Below are 17841 nucleotides of genomic sequence, written 5' to 3'. Positions count from 1 at the left end.
GCTTTCCTGAGGGGGCATGTCGTGGCGGCGGGTTATTTGGAGGCGGGGCTGCGGGCGTGGTTCCGGCCCGGGAGCATTTTGGGGGTGTGGTCAAGGCCTCTGAAACGGCTCCCGGGTCTGGGAATCTCGCACTGGTGGCCGGCCCGGCGCGCGCAAGTTACGCCTGCTTCGAGCAGGCATAACTTGCACAACAAGAGGTAGGGGGGGTTAGCTAGGGCTGGGGGGTGGGTTAGGTAGGGGAAGGTGGGGAGAGGTGGAAGGAAAGTTCCCTCTGAGGCCGGTCCGATTTCGGAGCGGCCTCGGGGGGAACGGAGGCAGGCTGTGCGGCTCAGCGTGCACAGGCTGCCAATTTTGAACAGCCTTGCGCGCGCCGACCCTGGATTTTAATGGATATGCATGTATCCACTAAAATCCCGCATACGTTTGCGCCTGGTGCGCGAACAAAAGTACGCGCTGGTGCAGATTTATAAAATCTACCCCATAGCGTGGTCCAGATGCAAACACAGCTTTTCTCAGTTCATGGGGCCAGGATGGTTCTCTGAGGATCAGAGCCAGTTCAGGTGCTGGTTGAGCAGTAAGAGGGTTGAAACTGCCAAGTCCAGCAATAGCAGGCGCTATGCAATACACTTACCAGCGAGTCAGGAAGTTCAAGGTAGAATATACACTAACAGGCCAATTTTAAAAGATAAGCGCGTGGACAGGCCCTGCGCACGCATTTTCTAAAGGTTCCGGCCATGAGCTTAACCCCCAAAAAGCGATGAAGTGCTGGGCCCTCGGAAAGGGGACAGCCAGGCGGTGTTGTCCGGGTGCTCCGGAGGAGCAGTAAGTAGAAAAAATAAACAACTTGGGACAGGTAGGGGTAGTTTAAGGGGTCGGGGAGGAGAGGGGAAGAGGGAGGAAGGATAGATTTAGGAGCGTACTGGGAGGGATCTGGGTAAAACTGAAATCGCATTGCCATGCGTAAATTAAAAAATACCCCTCCCCCTGCATGCAGAAGAGGCCACCCGCCTGCACATGCGCACGCGGCTATTAAAATCTGGTACACATGTGCGCCCCGGAATCCTATTTTATAAATGCGTGCGCTAGGAACCATGTGCACATGGATACACATGCATTTTTTTAAAAATGTACCCCTTTGTGTATGCTTGCAAGGCAGACAGATCAGGTCAGCATCCAGGCTTCACAGGATGGGGCTAAGCAGCCTACTACCTGCTGGGTAGTTGCTCGGAAAACTTCTGTTTTCATTGTCCAAGGGCCAATCCAGTACCTTGGGAGAATGATTACTGGCTCTGGTATCAGATTTACTACAGCTCTCTTTTTTATAACTATTTCATTCCAATGAGATCTTTATAGGTTATTATACCCTTTACTGGTCCAAAAACAGATGTAAGACATGAAGACCACCTAGGCCTCTTCTTCAGAGGTGCTCAGTAGGGCTGCTAGAACTCCAAACACTCTTTCTTTTTCTTCAGGAAAAACAGGTGGATGAGCTGTCAGCTGTGCGACAGACATTACAAGCAGATCTTGAAACATCAATTAGGCGAATCGCTGATCTACAGGCAGCCCTCGAAGAAGTAGAATCGAGCGATGAGAGTGATACAGAAAGGTAATCTTATTTTTTTCAAAAATTTCCTAAAAGGCACATTAACTACCAGAGAAACGAACCTCAGGTTCATGCGTAAAATTCAGGGGGAAAAAATATGAATTGTTCCATTCATGACGTGAGAATAGTGAAAGGCAAAAGATTAAAGGCCACGTGTCATCGTCGGCGAGCTGAACCATGGCACATTTGAAGCATTGTTGTAGACTCACAAATCAAAGCTGCTGCAAAGGAAAACTAAACAGATTATTATGTTTACGCCAGCAGAACTCTTTCAGCAGTTCTTATTGTGTAAGCAGAGACATTAAACCGGATGCTACCATGACTCTAAATACAGGCCACATAAGCAGTCAGCTGACGGCTGTCCCACTTTTCTGTTTTTAATAAGGGCATTTATTTCAGGATCTAATCCTCATTGGAGTATGTGGAGGATGAATTATTATTCCCAAGTAAAATAACCCGTTCAGCAAAAAATTTCCAGGAGCTCCAACACAGTATGTACCAGCCAGTTTAGAGATGCTTGCATGAATGCATCTTTCCATTGCCAACACGTCACAGAAAATTTAGGGGGTACATCTTCAAAGGCTTTAGTTAGAAACTACTCAGGTAAAAAAATAAAAATAAAAACAGGGGTTTACATAGGTAGAATGGTTGAATTTCATTTCAGAAGTATTTTTCATTTCATTTATCAATTGCCTTCCTGGGTAAGCCCAAAGCAATAAACACCAAATAAAAAACAACAAGATATGCAATAAAGATAAAACATCCCACTAATCAAAGTAAGCCCACCTCCTCCTAAGAGCATTTTCAGCCAGCTAAAAGTATGCACTTAGTTTCCTAGCCCACATACGTTTAGCCTCAGTAAAGAGGTGCTCCTGTGGGCAGGGAAGGGAGGAGGGCATAACAGGCATAGGAGAAAACTAGACACATATAATAACGTTTAAAAATAATGTAAGTGCGTGGGAGATGCACACACTTTCCACCATCGCTGTAGACTGTGTAAGTTTGCGCACATACTTTTAGCTGATATTCAAACACAAACTCTGTGGGGACTTGCTGCTTGAAAATTGGCTGGATTTGTGGGGACTAAGATGTAGGCATGCACAGTCCCTAAAATGGGGTCTAGTGCTCTCCCCTCCCCCCAATTTAGGAATCCCGCGAGGCTTACCATAGTATCCCTGGTACAGGAATGACTTTTGCTGCGATCTGCCATTTTTCAGAATGTTGCTGGCTGACAAATGTAATTTGACCCCTATACAGAGAGTAAAAGTAGTGTATGGTGTTAGCCATTGCCAGCTGACCTCAGGCACTCCCTCAGCACTTGAGTCAGCTGGCAGCGACTGACAGCATACAAGATCTTTGACCCGCTGTACAGGGTCATAGTAGCATATGGCCCTGTACGTGATAAACTCCTATGACTTCAGCCAGTGTCACTCCTGTCCCTATTAGGCCCCCAGGGATACTATGGAAGACCTCAGGAAGGTTCAGGGAGGGAACACTACACCCCTGGGAGGGCTTTATTCATGGGTGGAGGTCTTTGCTTAGGCCATTGGCATTTTTTCAGTTACAGCCCAAAGGAAAATATTCATTAAACTTTAGTGCATAGGCCCCAGAGTATGGTGATGATGAATAATAAACAGAAAAGGAGTAGTTAGATCTTGTGAAAAATAGCCAGCAATAAATGATTCTAATCTAGTAATAATAATAATAGCAATAAGGTATAAGACAGTTTTCTAAAAGATGAGATTAAAAAAACCATTTAAATAATTCCAATTTTAATTAGATTTAGGGTCACAACAATGTGAAGGAAAACAAAATACAACTCAGAGCTATGACTCCAGGAATCGTGGGTTCAAACCTCTTTCTGCCACTTTAAGGAACTCACTTTTTCTACTCAGGTTGAGATTGCAAGCCAGTTGATATCTCATACCAATGTGTTTCATGTGAATAATGCATGCCAGGCCATCAGAGCATGTATTATTATATGTTGCATAAGTCTTGTAGTGCTATAGAAATGGGAAGTAGTAGAACTGATGAAATTAAAGACAGAAATGTGATTCTTGCACGTATAACGACAATTTTGACCTGAGCACTTTCATGTCTCAGGTTCCCATACTGATGTACTAATGCTAACATGGACTGTGACCTTGGAAACTTCTGTTCTTGCTGTAAATATTGACACTTTTTGTACAAAATGTGTCTTATTTCAGTGTAAAAAAATGCTCTGCTGGTCCAGGATGCATGCAATTAACTTTTAAAGATGAGATGGCACTTGCCATGATGAGCAGTCCATGGGGGTCCCATGGATTCGCCATGGTTGCCATAGTTGCCTGTGATGAGCCCACTGACCTCGATCGGACGAGCACAGCAACCGCCTGGCAAATCTGATGTAGTGCTGCAGGCTCCGTAATGCTCTTCCTGACTGGCGCTATATCTACATGAATGTCTCAGTTTGCCTTTGCCACAGCATTAATGCTTAGACACATTCATACAATTCAAAATCCTACTCAAACTGGATGGATTTAAGCCTGGTACAAGTTGGCTGTATTTTTCACAAGTGGCCCAAAGCTGCTGGTGAGGTAAATTGGAATTTTACAAGCAGATTTGGGGAAAGTTCAAAAAAAACTTTCAGAAAATCTGGAATGAATTAAAAAAATAGATTGCTTTGGGTTTTTCAGAACATTTGTCATAGGCCCACAGTCCACTTCAGAAGTTTTTAAATTATAAGCAAATTTTAAGCAATCTGTTCCTGGTTTCTTAAAAAAAAAAAAAAAAAATTCAAACTGCTTTGAACCTGCCAAATATTTCCAGCTTTGTGAAAATGTTCAACAAGTTCACGCATCCCCAATAATGTTTGTCCATAGTACATTTCTTTCCCCTTGCTCCTTTGAACCAATACAGGACAGCAAGCACACCCTGTTGAACATTTAGGGGTTAATTTTAAATCTATCTACCTAAGTGCAGAGTCTGAGCGCACTACTTTTTCCCCCCTATGGAGTTTAAACTCATTTTCAAAGGAAAGCACACAGATATTTTCACTTTGAAAAGTGTCCCAGAAAAACTAACAATGCAGATTTACATCTGCTACTGCGTGTGGGTAGTTTTTCCCCCAAGAAACATCTCATAAATACGGGATAATTTTCAAAATAATTTTCATGTTTAAAACTGGGTTTGATGTGCATAAAAGTACTTTACGCATGTAAGTAGGCTTTTGGAAATTGTTACGTTATATGCCATACAATTGTTAATAGGGCTTTTGAAAATTGCCATGATACTGTAGATGCTATTTTTACATGCAACTCCTTTTGAAAGTTGCCTCCTAACATGAAAATACAAAAAGATTGGGGGTAATTTTCAAAAGGATTTACACATATAAAACTGGGTTTTACATGTGTAACTGCATTTTATTACAATATTATATACCATGGAATTGTCCATAGGTTATACACATGTAAGTGCGCTAAAGGCCTGGTTTTAAAAGTCCCGCACGCGTAAAAAAAAATGGGCCTTGCGCGCACCACGTGCATTTTAGAACAGGCCCGGCCATGCGTGTGACCCCCGTTACATGCAGAAGTGCCGGGCCAACAAAAAGGGGCGGGGCAGGCCGGGACAAAGCTCATTGGGCCCTGCCCCGGAGACGCGCGCACTGGCAGCCAGAAGATACATACTGATCCTCCCAAGCAGAAGTATTTAAATTAAAAACAAAAACAAATGGGGAAAACGAGGGTAGGTTTAGGGGTCGGGGAGGAGAGGGGAAGCAGGAGGAAGGATAGGGTTAAGGTTGGGAAAATTCCCTCCCAGTCCGCACCAATTAAGGAGTAAGTGCATACGCACACAAATAGCGCATTTTATAAAATGATCGCCTGCACGTGCGCGCGCCAGGAACCCACCCGCACATGGATGCAAGCGCGGCTCTTTTAAAATTGGCCCTTTTATGTGCATAAATGGCATTTGAAAATTGCTCAGACAGTCTGCTCCATTTCCACATGTAACCCCTTTGAAAATCACCTCCACAGCACGGAAACGTGAAGCCCCCCCCCCGATGCCGACCTGCGGGTAAACGTGCAGGCGCAAAGGCCCTGTCCCCTGCACAGCGGGCGGGCGAGTTCCTAAAAGCCCATTTCTGGGGGGAAACGGCTTGTAAAAATAAAATTATCGCTTCCGCTGTGGGCTCTCAGTGCCCTCACCCTGACCCCGTGCAGAAATCAGCTGGCACTCCCCCCCCTGCTTACCAGCGGCACAGTCCATTGCAAAATGCGCTGATTGATTATCTCATTGTCCCCATTTTAGTGTCCGGACAGCTGTGGAATCCTTCTGCTCAACAAGAGATAGGTAAGCAGAGCCTGAAGGCAACGGGCTGGTTCCTGCTCTCGGATAATGCTAGAATACATTATTGATAAATAGCTATCCACAGGACATGAACTCTGCATATACCAATATATGGCCAGCATGCGCTTGTGTGTGCTCATTTCAATAAACAGAGAGAAATTTAATGAGAACTTTACAGTTGCTGCTTGGTTAGCATATCCATTTTTTTATTTTTTACTTTTCATTTTCTTACAGTAACAGCTGAAGATAACTTTTAAATGCATTTCTTTTTCCATCATGTGTGCATTTTACAGTGCTAAACTGTGCAAAAGAAAGTGTAAAGTCTGCAGACTCTGTCCTAGGAAAACCAGGTCAGAAATAGTCCCTGTCAGACCCCCACCTGCGATTCCGTGTGGGGCCCCTTTTCCCAGCAAAATCATATTGTGCCTGCAAATGCTGACTCCTCCCCAGCGTCTGACTCCTCCCCCTCCGCTGTCTGCGCATCAAAGTATCAGCACCTCCTGCATAATTACAGGTACGGAGAGGGGAGGCAATTCTCAAACACCGCATCACCCATGGAAACACCTTTGAGAACCGCCCTCCCTATGTTTATGGCAGGGAGGCTGTAATGGGAGCTGCTTTCTAGCTCAGAAGCTTTTCAGTGCTAAACTGGATTCAAATTTAGTTCAAGATTGCTAACGTCCCGCCAAGAGTTTAAAAGGAGAAGAGTGAGCTGAGTTGTAAAACCGGAGGCGTTGGAGGCAGCTCTAGAAAAGGGCCTCATTCATTACTGGTATGAGGTGCAGCTAATTCCACTGCTGGGAAACCTACAGTACCTTTCAGATAAGCAGATGTCCTTCGCTTACAATTTTTTACGTATGTGTTTTATTTTTCAAACTATAAATACTAAAGTCAACAATTAAGGGGGTAAAAAATGGCAAAAATGCATTATAAGTTACACCAATTTTCAAAGTGAACTTATGCGCACACACGTTTGCTTTGAAAATTATCCCACCAAAACCAGCCATACATAATAACACCTGCTGTTATGTGTGCGGAAATAGTTCTTGAAATTTTACATGCATACGTTTGAAAATCCAAAAGCACGCACGTAAGTCTTTACCCCTCCCCAGCACTGCCCCAGGAATGCCCTCACTCAGTCCAGCTATGCTTACGCACGAAGAGGACATAGACATGCAAGTTCACCTACAATTTTGTAAAAGGCTAATCACTGTTCTCCCTGCAGAGGATACTTTGAAAATTACCCTCTAAAACTAAAGCTTCCTTTATACGGGTGTAGAGAGGGTTAGGCTGCCCCCACAGGAGACAAAGGAGAATGTTCCAGCAGTGGGAGGTTATTAAAGGAGCATTGCTGGTAGGCGTGACAGGGATGCTCATCCAGAGGGTGGGTCGGTAGGCTACCATTAGAAATGGTGAAGCCGTGAGTCGCTGGCTGGAGGCGGAGGAGGGAATTCTGGAGTGGTGAGGAGGAGAGAGACTGGAGACAGCTTGGAGAGAGCTGGGTAGAGGCAGCCAAGGAGATACGTTTGGCTGGCGCTCTCTTGTTTCCGCAGAAGAGGAAATTTCTCTCTCCTGAAAGCGGCAAACGGGCAACCTGGGAGGATCTACCCTTAGACAACAGGGAGAGGATTTGTTCTGTCAAGCCCTGCCCTTTGTGAGCAACGTAGGTAACAAAAGGAGGATTCTCTGCAGTTCTTTTGGGGCTGAACTGTCAGAGGCCTTTTGAGAATAGAGAGAGACTCCAGTGTTTCTGACTAAAACTCAAGCTGCTTAAGGAATTGTATCTGCCTTGAGATTCAAGGAGCTGTCTCCTGTCTGAGATTGTTGTAATCTAGCCTATGTCTTGGATTCTCATGCAGGCTGAACCTCTAACTTGGATCGGTAAAATCTTTCTTTTGGTTTAGAAAACACCACCTAGAGTGTGGACTATTGATTGATTTTTTTTTTTTTTAACAGTGATCCCTATCGTGTTCTTTCCCCAACATAAAATTGGGGTGGTGGTTTGGGAGGAGGGGGGGATTATACAGGTCTGCAAAGCAAAATCTTTCTTGAGCAGAATATTTCAGCTTTATGGTGGTCCCAAAAAACAAAGCGGAAGCCGATCCAAGATTTAATAAAAGTCCCTGTTTTACCGAGCCTTCTCTTCATGTTTATCGCTGTCAGTATTATGGTGCACATTGAGTTACATTTTTAGGAATTATAAAGCTGACTAGGAGGAGGGGATGAAGGAGGAAATACTGCCAGTATTTTAGTTCTTAAATGTGGAAAAGTGAGTTGTGATCCTTGACGGGTGAGTATGGCATCCCATTATGCATGAGGCAATGCCATGCTTATAAGAGTATCCCCTAACCTAGAAACATTTAGCATGCCTGATAAGAGGTTCCAGTTTAAAGCTGGAGCTTTCTTTTTTTCAGAAACACCCTGTAAGATAGGCCGGCAGATGTAGTAGGCCATAAGGCCCAAGGACTCCCCCGGTCTATTCCTGGCTTTCCCTTCCCTCCTGTGCATGCAGGGCTCCTCACAGGCCTTCTTGAATTCCATTTACTGTTTTTCCCTCCCCCACCTCCAAGGAAAGGCTGTCCCAGGCTGATGAATGTTTGCAGATAAACCACACCATCAAATGTCTTTTAGATGGGGGCCTAAGCCAGGGTGAAGCCCTGCCTCATCTTTATCTTCATTGTACAGCAAGGACTGTGCTGTTTGCTGAAACAACCTAGCCACACTGTTCACAGAAAACAGAATTATTATTTATTGAATGACACATGAGTTACGATGAGAAATCCTACCATGGAATTTACCATGTACTGTTTAATTTATAGAATCTTAGTGCCTTAATTTAGGATAAGCACATCATGTACAAATTCTAAAAAAGATGCCAGTCAATGGATAGATATTTTAAGCAAAAATTACCACAGCACTTCATTAGCAAAAGGATTATTGTATTTAGGAAAAGGAATTAAAACTACACAAATTATATTTTGCTATGCGATAGGTTAAGTTACTGCAGTATATTTGAAGTAATCACTAAAGGCCGGATGCAGTGAGCATTTTTTCTAATAGGCACAGAATGGGAAAAACCTTTTATCTGTTCCCAAGTGTTCATACACTGAGGGCCAGAAATTTGGAGGATTTACGTGCGTAACCAGCCTTGCACGCGCCAGGCCTATTTAAAAAGGCCCGACGATGCACGTAAAGCCCCGGGACGCGTGGGGAGGGGGCAGGCTCCCGGCACAGTGGCCATATTTGCCACTGTGCCGGGATCGCATGCTGGCAGTTGGCTGGCAGGCGCAAGAGGTAAAACACATTTTTTGAGGGGGGGTTAGAGTAGGGCTAGGGGGGGGAAGATTAGGGGAAGGGGTGGGAAGGTCAGGTTAGGGGGAAGGGAAGTTCCCTTTCAGGCGGCTCCAATTTCGGAGTGGCCTGGGAGGGAATGTGGGAAGGCAGCGCAGCTCGGCGCACACAAGGTACACAATTGTGCACCCCCTTGCACACGCCGACCCCTGATTTTATAACTTGCGCACGCAAGTTATAAAATTGGGTGTACATGTGCGCGCGCCGGGTAGGGCGTGCACATGTACGTCGCGCGCGCATGTTATAAAATCTACCTCTGACTGAATATTGTTTACTCTGTTGGTTTTAGTGATAACCAGTCCAGTATAGGATCCACCATAAGTCTGAACTGGCTGGGATCTGCAGTGGGATGGGGATCACCTTCCAGTGGCAGTGTGAACAGAGGTCCATCAAGACAGTCCACAGCTGACAACATCAGCATCCACAGCCAAAGGTAAGACCACCAAGCTCTGCATCGACACGTCCTCGTCTGCGAGATATATTATCTATGAATCCCTCCACTTTTCAAAGTAACAAAACTATTTTAGACATTTTCCATGGTTGAACCTCCCGTCAGCTTCCTGAAGGACGGAGAGGGGGTCTCTCCTAATCTAGCCTGCATGGATCTTTATTGCAGGACTTGCTGTTTTATCTGCCTTCCTTTTTTCCTTTCTGAGAACAATTTTCAAGCATGTGCGAGGAGGTGAAAAAATCCACGCGTATTTCGCACCGATTTTTAATGAGAAAGCATGCACAAACCTTCCCTTTGAAAACTGCCCAAGGAAACATTATTTGCACCTCATTTTTCCATCCAAAACAAGCAGCATAATTTCAAAAATCCATAACTGTGTGTGTTATTTCCTCCTCTCGACTTAAACGTGCTCCGGGAATACCTTCAGGAAAAGGCAGGTAAACGCGTGCCCATTCTGGCACAACGCATGTTCAGTTACCTGCATATATGGTAGGGCAATTTTCCAAAAGCCATTTTTACCCGGGAAAATAGCTTTTGAGAATTGCCCTCTAAACTGATATTAAATTGTTTTATTTTGTGATTTGGACTCTCCATCCTTCTTTGTACACAAATGTGCAATGGACCTGGCTTGCTTTTTTCTTATTGCTTATGTCTTCTTTAAAGCTAAGTGTTTTTTGTTTGATGAGCCACTCTGTTTCTATACAAGATTTTATTTGGTTGAACTATGATGAAGAGGCTGATATTAATCAGGCTGGTGAGCAGAACATATCTGAATAAAGTTAACCGGATAAAGTCATCTGGATGACTAGAATAGGTACTTCTCCTACCATACTTACCTGGCTTCCTTTGGCTGCTCAACACTGAAGATCGGTGCACACTGATTAAAGTTTAACCACACCCCTGGAATGCTTCCATTGCCACACCTTCTTATCTGGCTACATTTCATGTGGGAAAAGGAGCTGACCCATCCCAGCTAAGGGGGGAGGCCACAAATAGGGGGGGGATCTCCACCTCCAGAGCAAGAGAGAGGAGAGGACACAGGCTGTGAGTGGGCTGGGAAGCTCAATTTAAAGGTGGGACCATAGGCCAGGCTGGCAGATGGATTTAATTTTGTTTAGTTGGCCAAAAGGATTCTAAACATGTGGCTATTCACCACTGATGGGGGTAACACAGGTGCTATTTCAGTGGTGGTTGATACCTTGTAGCGATGTCTCTACAATGCCCAATTCTGTATTGCTCATGTGTTGGTGTGACCAGGGATCTGGGAATGCCAGCCTTGAGTATGACTCTTGCTCATATCCATGCTTATGGGCGATGCAGGTATGGTTAATATATGCTGCTGCCAGAGTACCAGAGGACAGATGGGCAAGCCTTGGAGATCATGGAGAAGCAATGCAGGAACATAGCAGCCATCCCATTCCAGACCTTCTGCTGGGGATACTAAAAGTTGTCTCCTGCTGCTCTTGCAACCCCACACACCAGGATGGGGTATTAGCACACAGTATATGGACTCATCATAAGGTATATGGACCATCTCACATGGGCTAGGCATGCTCATCTCAGAACTGGCCTGCCTTCATCCTTTTCTCTTCCTGGTCTCCATGGTGCATGTAGTTCTGCATGAGTTCACTTCAGTTCCTTAAGTGTCATGACCTATTCATCTATGCTTGGTTGACACCTTGGAGTCGGGTAATTTGAGAATACCATATCCCCTTCCCTTCGATTATGTCTGCATGCAGCACATCCCGCATTAAAAACCCCACAGGTTTTCAGTATGGGGCCTCAGGCGGCACATGGCAATATACAGCATTCATTGCCATGCCTGAATGAAAGCAATCACATAGCTTGGTGCCAATCTGCAATAACTGCCTGTGGTTTCAGAGACTGTGCTTTCTAGGCAGCACTTTGCAGTTGTGTACAGCATTATCATGACGTATCAAGGTGTGGAACAAAAGCCTTGAAAGTCCTTACAGCTTTAGGCATTAGAGATTTTAAGATCTGGCCACAGCTAGGTTGGTGAGGATGCCCATGCAAGAGAGGTGTCACTACCATTGGCTTGTTGACCATGCCCAGGGTGCAAGACATGTGCAATGTTTAAAAGCTGGTCAGGCAGAGATACCAAATAATGTGGTATTCCTGCTCCTACGTTGCATCGGTGAGTGAGAGTAAGATGAGCTGCCTGTCAAGTCTTTGGCTTTTATAGCAAGATTGGCCTGATTACCTCCCTAAATTGTGCTGACATGCTCAGTGAGTTCTCCTGCTCTCTTACAGACCAGGCCCTCACTTCACTACAGAACTTCTTTGGTAATCAAGGATAGAATTGCAGGTTAACCTGCAGGGTGAGGTTTTATCGGCCCTGCCTCCTCCAACAGCACTACATTGCTGTGGCATGCTACTATGGAGCATTTGGTGGATGGCAGTGGTGTGTGGTCAGGGACTTCAAGGGATTCAGTGAATCCCCTTTTTTTTTTTTTTTTTCCAGGTGCACGTCTACGCTGCCAATAGAAGCAGCAGCCTGTGGGTGCCTACAGACTGCACCTCAAATGGAGCCAATAAAAAGGTTTATAGTCTGCAGATTAGGTAGGCAGCTTCATGGGTGGGACCAATTGTGGGTTCCAGATGCAAGCATGTAGGCAGCCCAGGAGGCACAGATTGAAGCAGCAGCACAGCAGGAGGTAGAGGCAGGGTCTTGCTTCGGCTGGAAGAAGATTCCATCTTCCATTCCCCTGTGAAAAACAGGACAGGAGGGAGAGTGGGATGGGACCTCTTCAAACTCAGAGCTAGCTTCTGCACCCATGTGGATCCAAGGGCAGGTGGTAGGAGTATAAGTAAATATGTTGTGCGGCTATTTCATATAGGATTTCAGTGCCAGTTTTTGAGTTGAGCTATGAGTAAGAGAAGTATGGGAAGGGAGAGAGTTCTGAAGAACAAGATGGCTGGAGAATGGAAGGGGGGAAACAAGACTATCAGGCACTGGGAAGAGAGTCTAGATGGGGAGAGGGGGCTAGAGAACATGACTACTTTAAGGTCTGGGTGAGGGGAGCATAATTGTTGGGGGGATGGGGACTGGGGAACATGATTAGGAGGTCTTGGAGGGGCTGAGGAACAAGACTGCTGAGGACTAGGGAACTGGGGAGCATGACTGCCAGGGCTGAAAGGGTCTGGGTGGAAAGCATGACTCTGGGGGTCTGGGTGGGTAGGGACTAGGGAAGTCTTGGAGAGGGGAGGGGCTGAGGAACAAGACTGGTGGGGATTGACGGACTAGATGAAGAGAGGGGACTGGTGAGAATGACTGCCAGGAACTGTAAGGTCTGAGTGGGGAGAGGGGACTGGGGTACAGGCTGCTGGAGGGGGGGTCTGGGTGGGAAAGGGAGTTTGGGGAGCATGACTGCTGGGGGATGGGGAGAGAGAGGACTGGGGAGCATGACTGGGGGAGGAGCTGTGGAACAAGACTGCTTGGGACTGGGGGCGACTAGGTAGCATGAATGCGGGGGACTGAGCAGCATGACTGCTAGGGACTGTGTGGTCTAGGTGGAGGGAGGGGGCTTGGGAAAGGAGCTTGGGAGCATGTGTATAAGAACCAGAGGTGTGCGCTGTGTGAGCATTTGGGTGTATTAAACAGATGGAGAGGGAGTGAGTAAAATCATGTGAGCATGTATATGTGTGAAAGAGGATAAAGTGTGCATGGTCCCCTTCCCCAATCCATGACAACCTCAGGGTGACTTGGAATAAAAAAATCTCATGTATGGAGAGCAGGAGATTTTTTAATTCTTATAAGTTTCGTTATTGGATATTTGATGCATCTGCTCTTTTCAAATATTATATTAGTATTTTGGGAAATTTATAAATATTTTTATGCGGTTACAATTATTGAATGTTCTATTCATCAACTGTCTTGAAATAGTTATTTTTATTAGTATGGTTTTACTATTATGATTGATGTTTTAAATTTCTTGATTTTATTGTTGGTTCTGCATGTAAGGCCAAGGGGAGGGATTCTGCTAGCATTATATTTTCTGAGTAGGGATCCATAGCAGTCAGGCTTGTTCGGTTTTCAATAGGAGGCATATTGGTTTTCTAGGTCCTGTTGTAATATTTGCTGTGGGGCTCTTTCCTGGGTAGGGTGGTAACTGTTAAGAGTCCTGGCAGTTAATGTTTTGATACAGCATATTTATTTCTTGGGGTAAACTGCAGTCTTGGCAGGCTATGATAATACTTATACAGTCCAATAAAAGTTATCCAAAAATACTATATGTGAGCTATTGAGATAATGGAGGATCTGTCTTGTGAATGTCTTTGATCTGACATCTGAAGAACGGACCTATGTTGTTTTTAAAAGCCTTTGTACAATATTTTTAGATACAAGCATCTTTATTTTACATATTTTTGGGCAGTCTGGCATGTTCTAATTTCCTAATAGGAGGTGCATTGGTGTTTAGGGCCTGGTGTAATATTTGCAATGTTGCCTTTTCATAGATGGGGTTCTTGAGTACTGTTTTGGTATGGGAGGTTTACTGTATTGTAAATGTTTGTTCATGCCTTTCAGAGAGCTAAGCTCACAACCAAATCATGTTAAAATGGACCTATTGCCATATGGTTTCCAAATATCTTTTGTGTCTTGGGGAGAGGGTGCTGAGAGAGTGAGACTGCAGGAGACCTGGGGGGGGTGAGGTGTGGGAGGTGAGAGGGAATTGAAGGAGGAAGACTGCTGCTGACTCAAGGGGAGGGGAGAGACAGCATTCCCTGCTATAAATGTCACCGCATGCCACTAGTGGATGGAAATTCAGCAGACAAGGTCATGGTCACCCTCGGGGCTTGAGAATATATGCTAGTAATTGATGTTTAGTAAGTGAATTGTTGTATGCAATTAACCTATGCTGTAGCCATATCCATCAATAAAGATCTTCTTTTCAAATAATGATGTGACAGAGTTGTGTCCTACAAATATGATAAAAAAAATTTGGGGAAGGAGATGGGTGGTTAATCATAGGTAAGCGAGTGGAGGTGGTCGCGTCTGAGATGGTTGTGAGTTACCCAGACAAATTTTATCTGACAATAGGAGGAAATATTAAAATGTTGGAAAGTTACCCAGATAAAGCCATTGAATATCGACCTCTATGTTAATAAAGTTTTTAAAAAAAAATCTCATGTGCTACCCTCTCCTTTTACCACACAGATATTAGTTATTTTTGAGGACGCTGAGATCAAGGACATATCACCAAGCACAGCAGATATGAAATGAGAACAAGTCCTGCCCAGTCTTGATAAAGTAATCATTTATGGTCCTCCGAGATGAGTTCTGACTACAAGACAGGATATTATGAACAGACCCAGGTGGTCCCCAGGTTCATAAGAGAGTGCATGTGTGTGTTTTAGTTTTAACAGCTTAAACCAGCTTACCAAAGGCTATCCGAGCTAAATATGAGATCGCTGTTTTAGACTCCCTGAAATACATTTGCTCAGTTGAAAATCTGAGTCAGAAATCATTTTGGGTACGGTATGACAGAACATTTGGACTTTTAAAAACCATTCTCTGCTGATATCTTTGGAACAAATGGTCAAAGCAGCGTCTAATGTCCATGACATTGCGTCAAGAAAGGAGATAGTTGCCAAAACTGGCTCATTAGTAAGCTACGGTACTTTAGATGAAAAGTATCTCCATATATCAAACTCACACTTCAAAAAGCGGGTTCTTCACTGATGCATCCTTCAGCGATAAATTAAAAGGATAACACAGCATAGCTAATGAACTGTGTGCAACTGGCACTCTTTTTATCTAAAATGTAAGACGTTCATATGGTTTCATATTGCATATGCTAATGTAATGAATAGTTAAAAGGACATACGGAGAATGTTAATAAAAAAAAAAAAGAAATACAGGAGATATACAAGGGAAAGATGCTCCATTTGAGGAAGACAGCAGGTTGGATTGGGTGGGTCAATTGTTTATCTGCCAACATCTACCACATTACTGCTAAGCATATGGAAAACATTAAAATTGTCATTTTGTAAATATTGTAAAAATGTACATATTCCTGAAACTAGTTCCCATAGCATTTTAATGGGCAAAGTTCAATGCAAAATTCAGAAAATGAGAGAGATATGCCAGCTCAGAAACATTTTTTTAAATAAAGGGATATTTGCAAATGCAGCAAAAGGACAAATTTCACCATTTCTAGCCAGTTTCATCCATTTCCCAGACCTCGGGGAGAGAAACTTGTCCTTGCTGCATTGTTCACCAACAATTTTTTTGAGTATTTCTTTTCTACATAGAAGATGAGTATTTCAAGTTCTAAATGGGTGTGGGGTGGCCGAGTTAACTTACTAGGCTGGAATTATAGGCACACAGACTCCAGCCTTCCTCTCTTCTCTCTTTATTAATCACAATCAGCATACAAACCAGTAGACCGATTATCTCCAGCAGTGTACTCCCAGCTTTTCCTTATGACAGAGAATGGTTCAGGAGCTGCCTTCTCCTGGAGATGTGGGGCCTCTTGTTCCCAGCTGGGCTCCGCCTCTTATCCTGCCTAGCAGGGTCCCGCCCACAGAGCTTTCTTTCTATGTAGGATTTAAAGTGGACAAGACTAGATGCTTGGTTCCATACAGGTTAAAGGGGGGGGGGAGGGTGTAGGGCCATTCCTTTACATACCTTCCCCCTCAGTTCGAACCCATTGGGATGAGTGTCTCCACGCACCCTGGATTCCATTCAGGAAAGTGCCTCCACTCCTTCTGGCTTCCCGCCTGCTAGACTCTAGGTAGGGACTATAGGGTCATGCTTTCCCCCCTCTTATTATAGTTAACCCAAATACCACCATTACCTCAACCATCCACTGTGCCCTTTCCCAGTGTCCACCCACAGTCCTTCAAATGAATCCATTTGCTGTTTCAGGTTCCAATCCTCCTCCAGTAGGATTCTCTTGACTTCATCTGGGTATTTCTGCTGTGGCTTCTCAACCACTCGCTCTTTACTACACCATCTATTTCTCAGTTTTTCTCCCAGCATTTTCTGACTCCTACATCTGTTTCATTCCACTACCTACATCTTAGATTAAAAGCCCTTTGGGGCTAAGGAGATAAGTACAGTACCTGAATGTAATTCACTTTGAAATACCAAAAAGCAGAATCTAAAAAAAAAAAATAAATCAAATAAAAATAAATCCACTGCACCATCACTACCTGCAGTGCCTCTCTGCAATGCCTCTCTATGGTCACTTTGCAGTAGGGATGTGCAGCAGGGACAGATTTGTCCCATTCGGTATTCATATTCGTCGGGACCTAAATCCGTTGCATCCATTCTCGGGGGACCCCGATCCGTTCATTAGTTACATATGTATTCGTTTCTCAACCCCCCCCCCCATCCCATCCCTTTAAATTTAATTTACTACAACCCCCCCACCCTCCTGACCCCCCTCCCCCCCAGACTTGCCAAAAGTCCCTGGTGGTCCAGCGGGGGGTCCTGGAGCGATCTCCTGCAATCGGGCCGTCGGCTGCCGGTATTCAAAATGGTGCCGATAGCCTTTCCCCTTACTATGTCACGGGGGCTAACGGTGCCATTGGTCGGCCCCCGCGACATAGTAAGGGCAAAGGCTATTGGCACCATTTTGAATACCGACAGCCCAAGTGCAGGAGATCGCTCCAGGACCCCCGCTGGACCACCAGGGACTTTTGGCAAGTCTTGGGGGGGGGGGGTCAGGAGGGTGGGGGTTTATTAGTTAGTGATACGTTGTATTCGTGGAGGTTCGCCATACGTTTCGTGACCCCCACGAATACAATGAATATAGCATATACGTTGTGGATTGCCAATACGTTGCAAATGAATGCACACCCTTACTTTGCAGTGCCTTCCTCTGGCTCCTTTATCCTCTTCCTCAGGACAGTCTGTGCTGCCTCCTTTAGAGCTTTCTTGCCTGCAATCCATAGTCACTGCAGCTTCATTCACCTGGCTTGCACTCTGCTATGTCTGTCCTACCAAATCTGGCTTTTCTTCCGCCACTGGTTCTAGTGGTGGGTTCACTGATTCCTTGCCAGATTTTCCTGTCACACCATCCACAGGCTCCTCGCATATCCAGCGCATTTGCTGCTATTATCTTCCTCTGCACTATTGTCTTTC

The 17841-nt window shown here is 44.8% G+C and overlaps 1 protein-coding gene across 1 annotated transcript in view; it reads left to right on the top strand.

Annotated features, from left to right (window-relative positions):
• MYO18B (myosin XVIIIB) overlaps positions 1–17841 on the top strand; it is an 815563-nt gene that overhangs the window by 728743 nt on the left and 68979 nt on the right. The window contains exons 41-43 of the mRNA XM_029619020.1: positions 1473–1606; positions 5891–5932; positions 9570–9713. Of these exons, the coding sequence (XP_029474880.1) occupies positions 1473–1606; positions 5891–5932; positions 9570–9713 (320 nt within the window). The remainder of the gene's footprint in view (positions 1–1472; positions 1607–5890; positions 5933–9569; positions 9714–17841) is intronic.

Source organism: Rhinatrema bivittatum, chromosome 11, assembly GCF_901001135.1.
Source record: "Rhinatrema bivittatum chromosome 11, aRhiBiv1.1, whole genome shotgun sequence".
NCBI classification, from domain to species: Eukaryota; Metazoa; Chordata; class Amphibia; order Gymnophiona; family Rhinatrematidae; genus Rhinatrema; species Rhinatrema bivittatum.
This window is presented reverse-complemented; position numbering and strand designations above follow the sequence as displayed.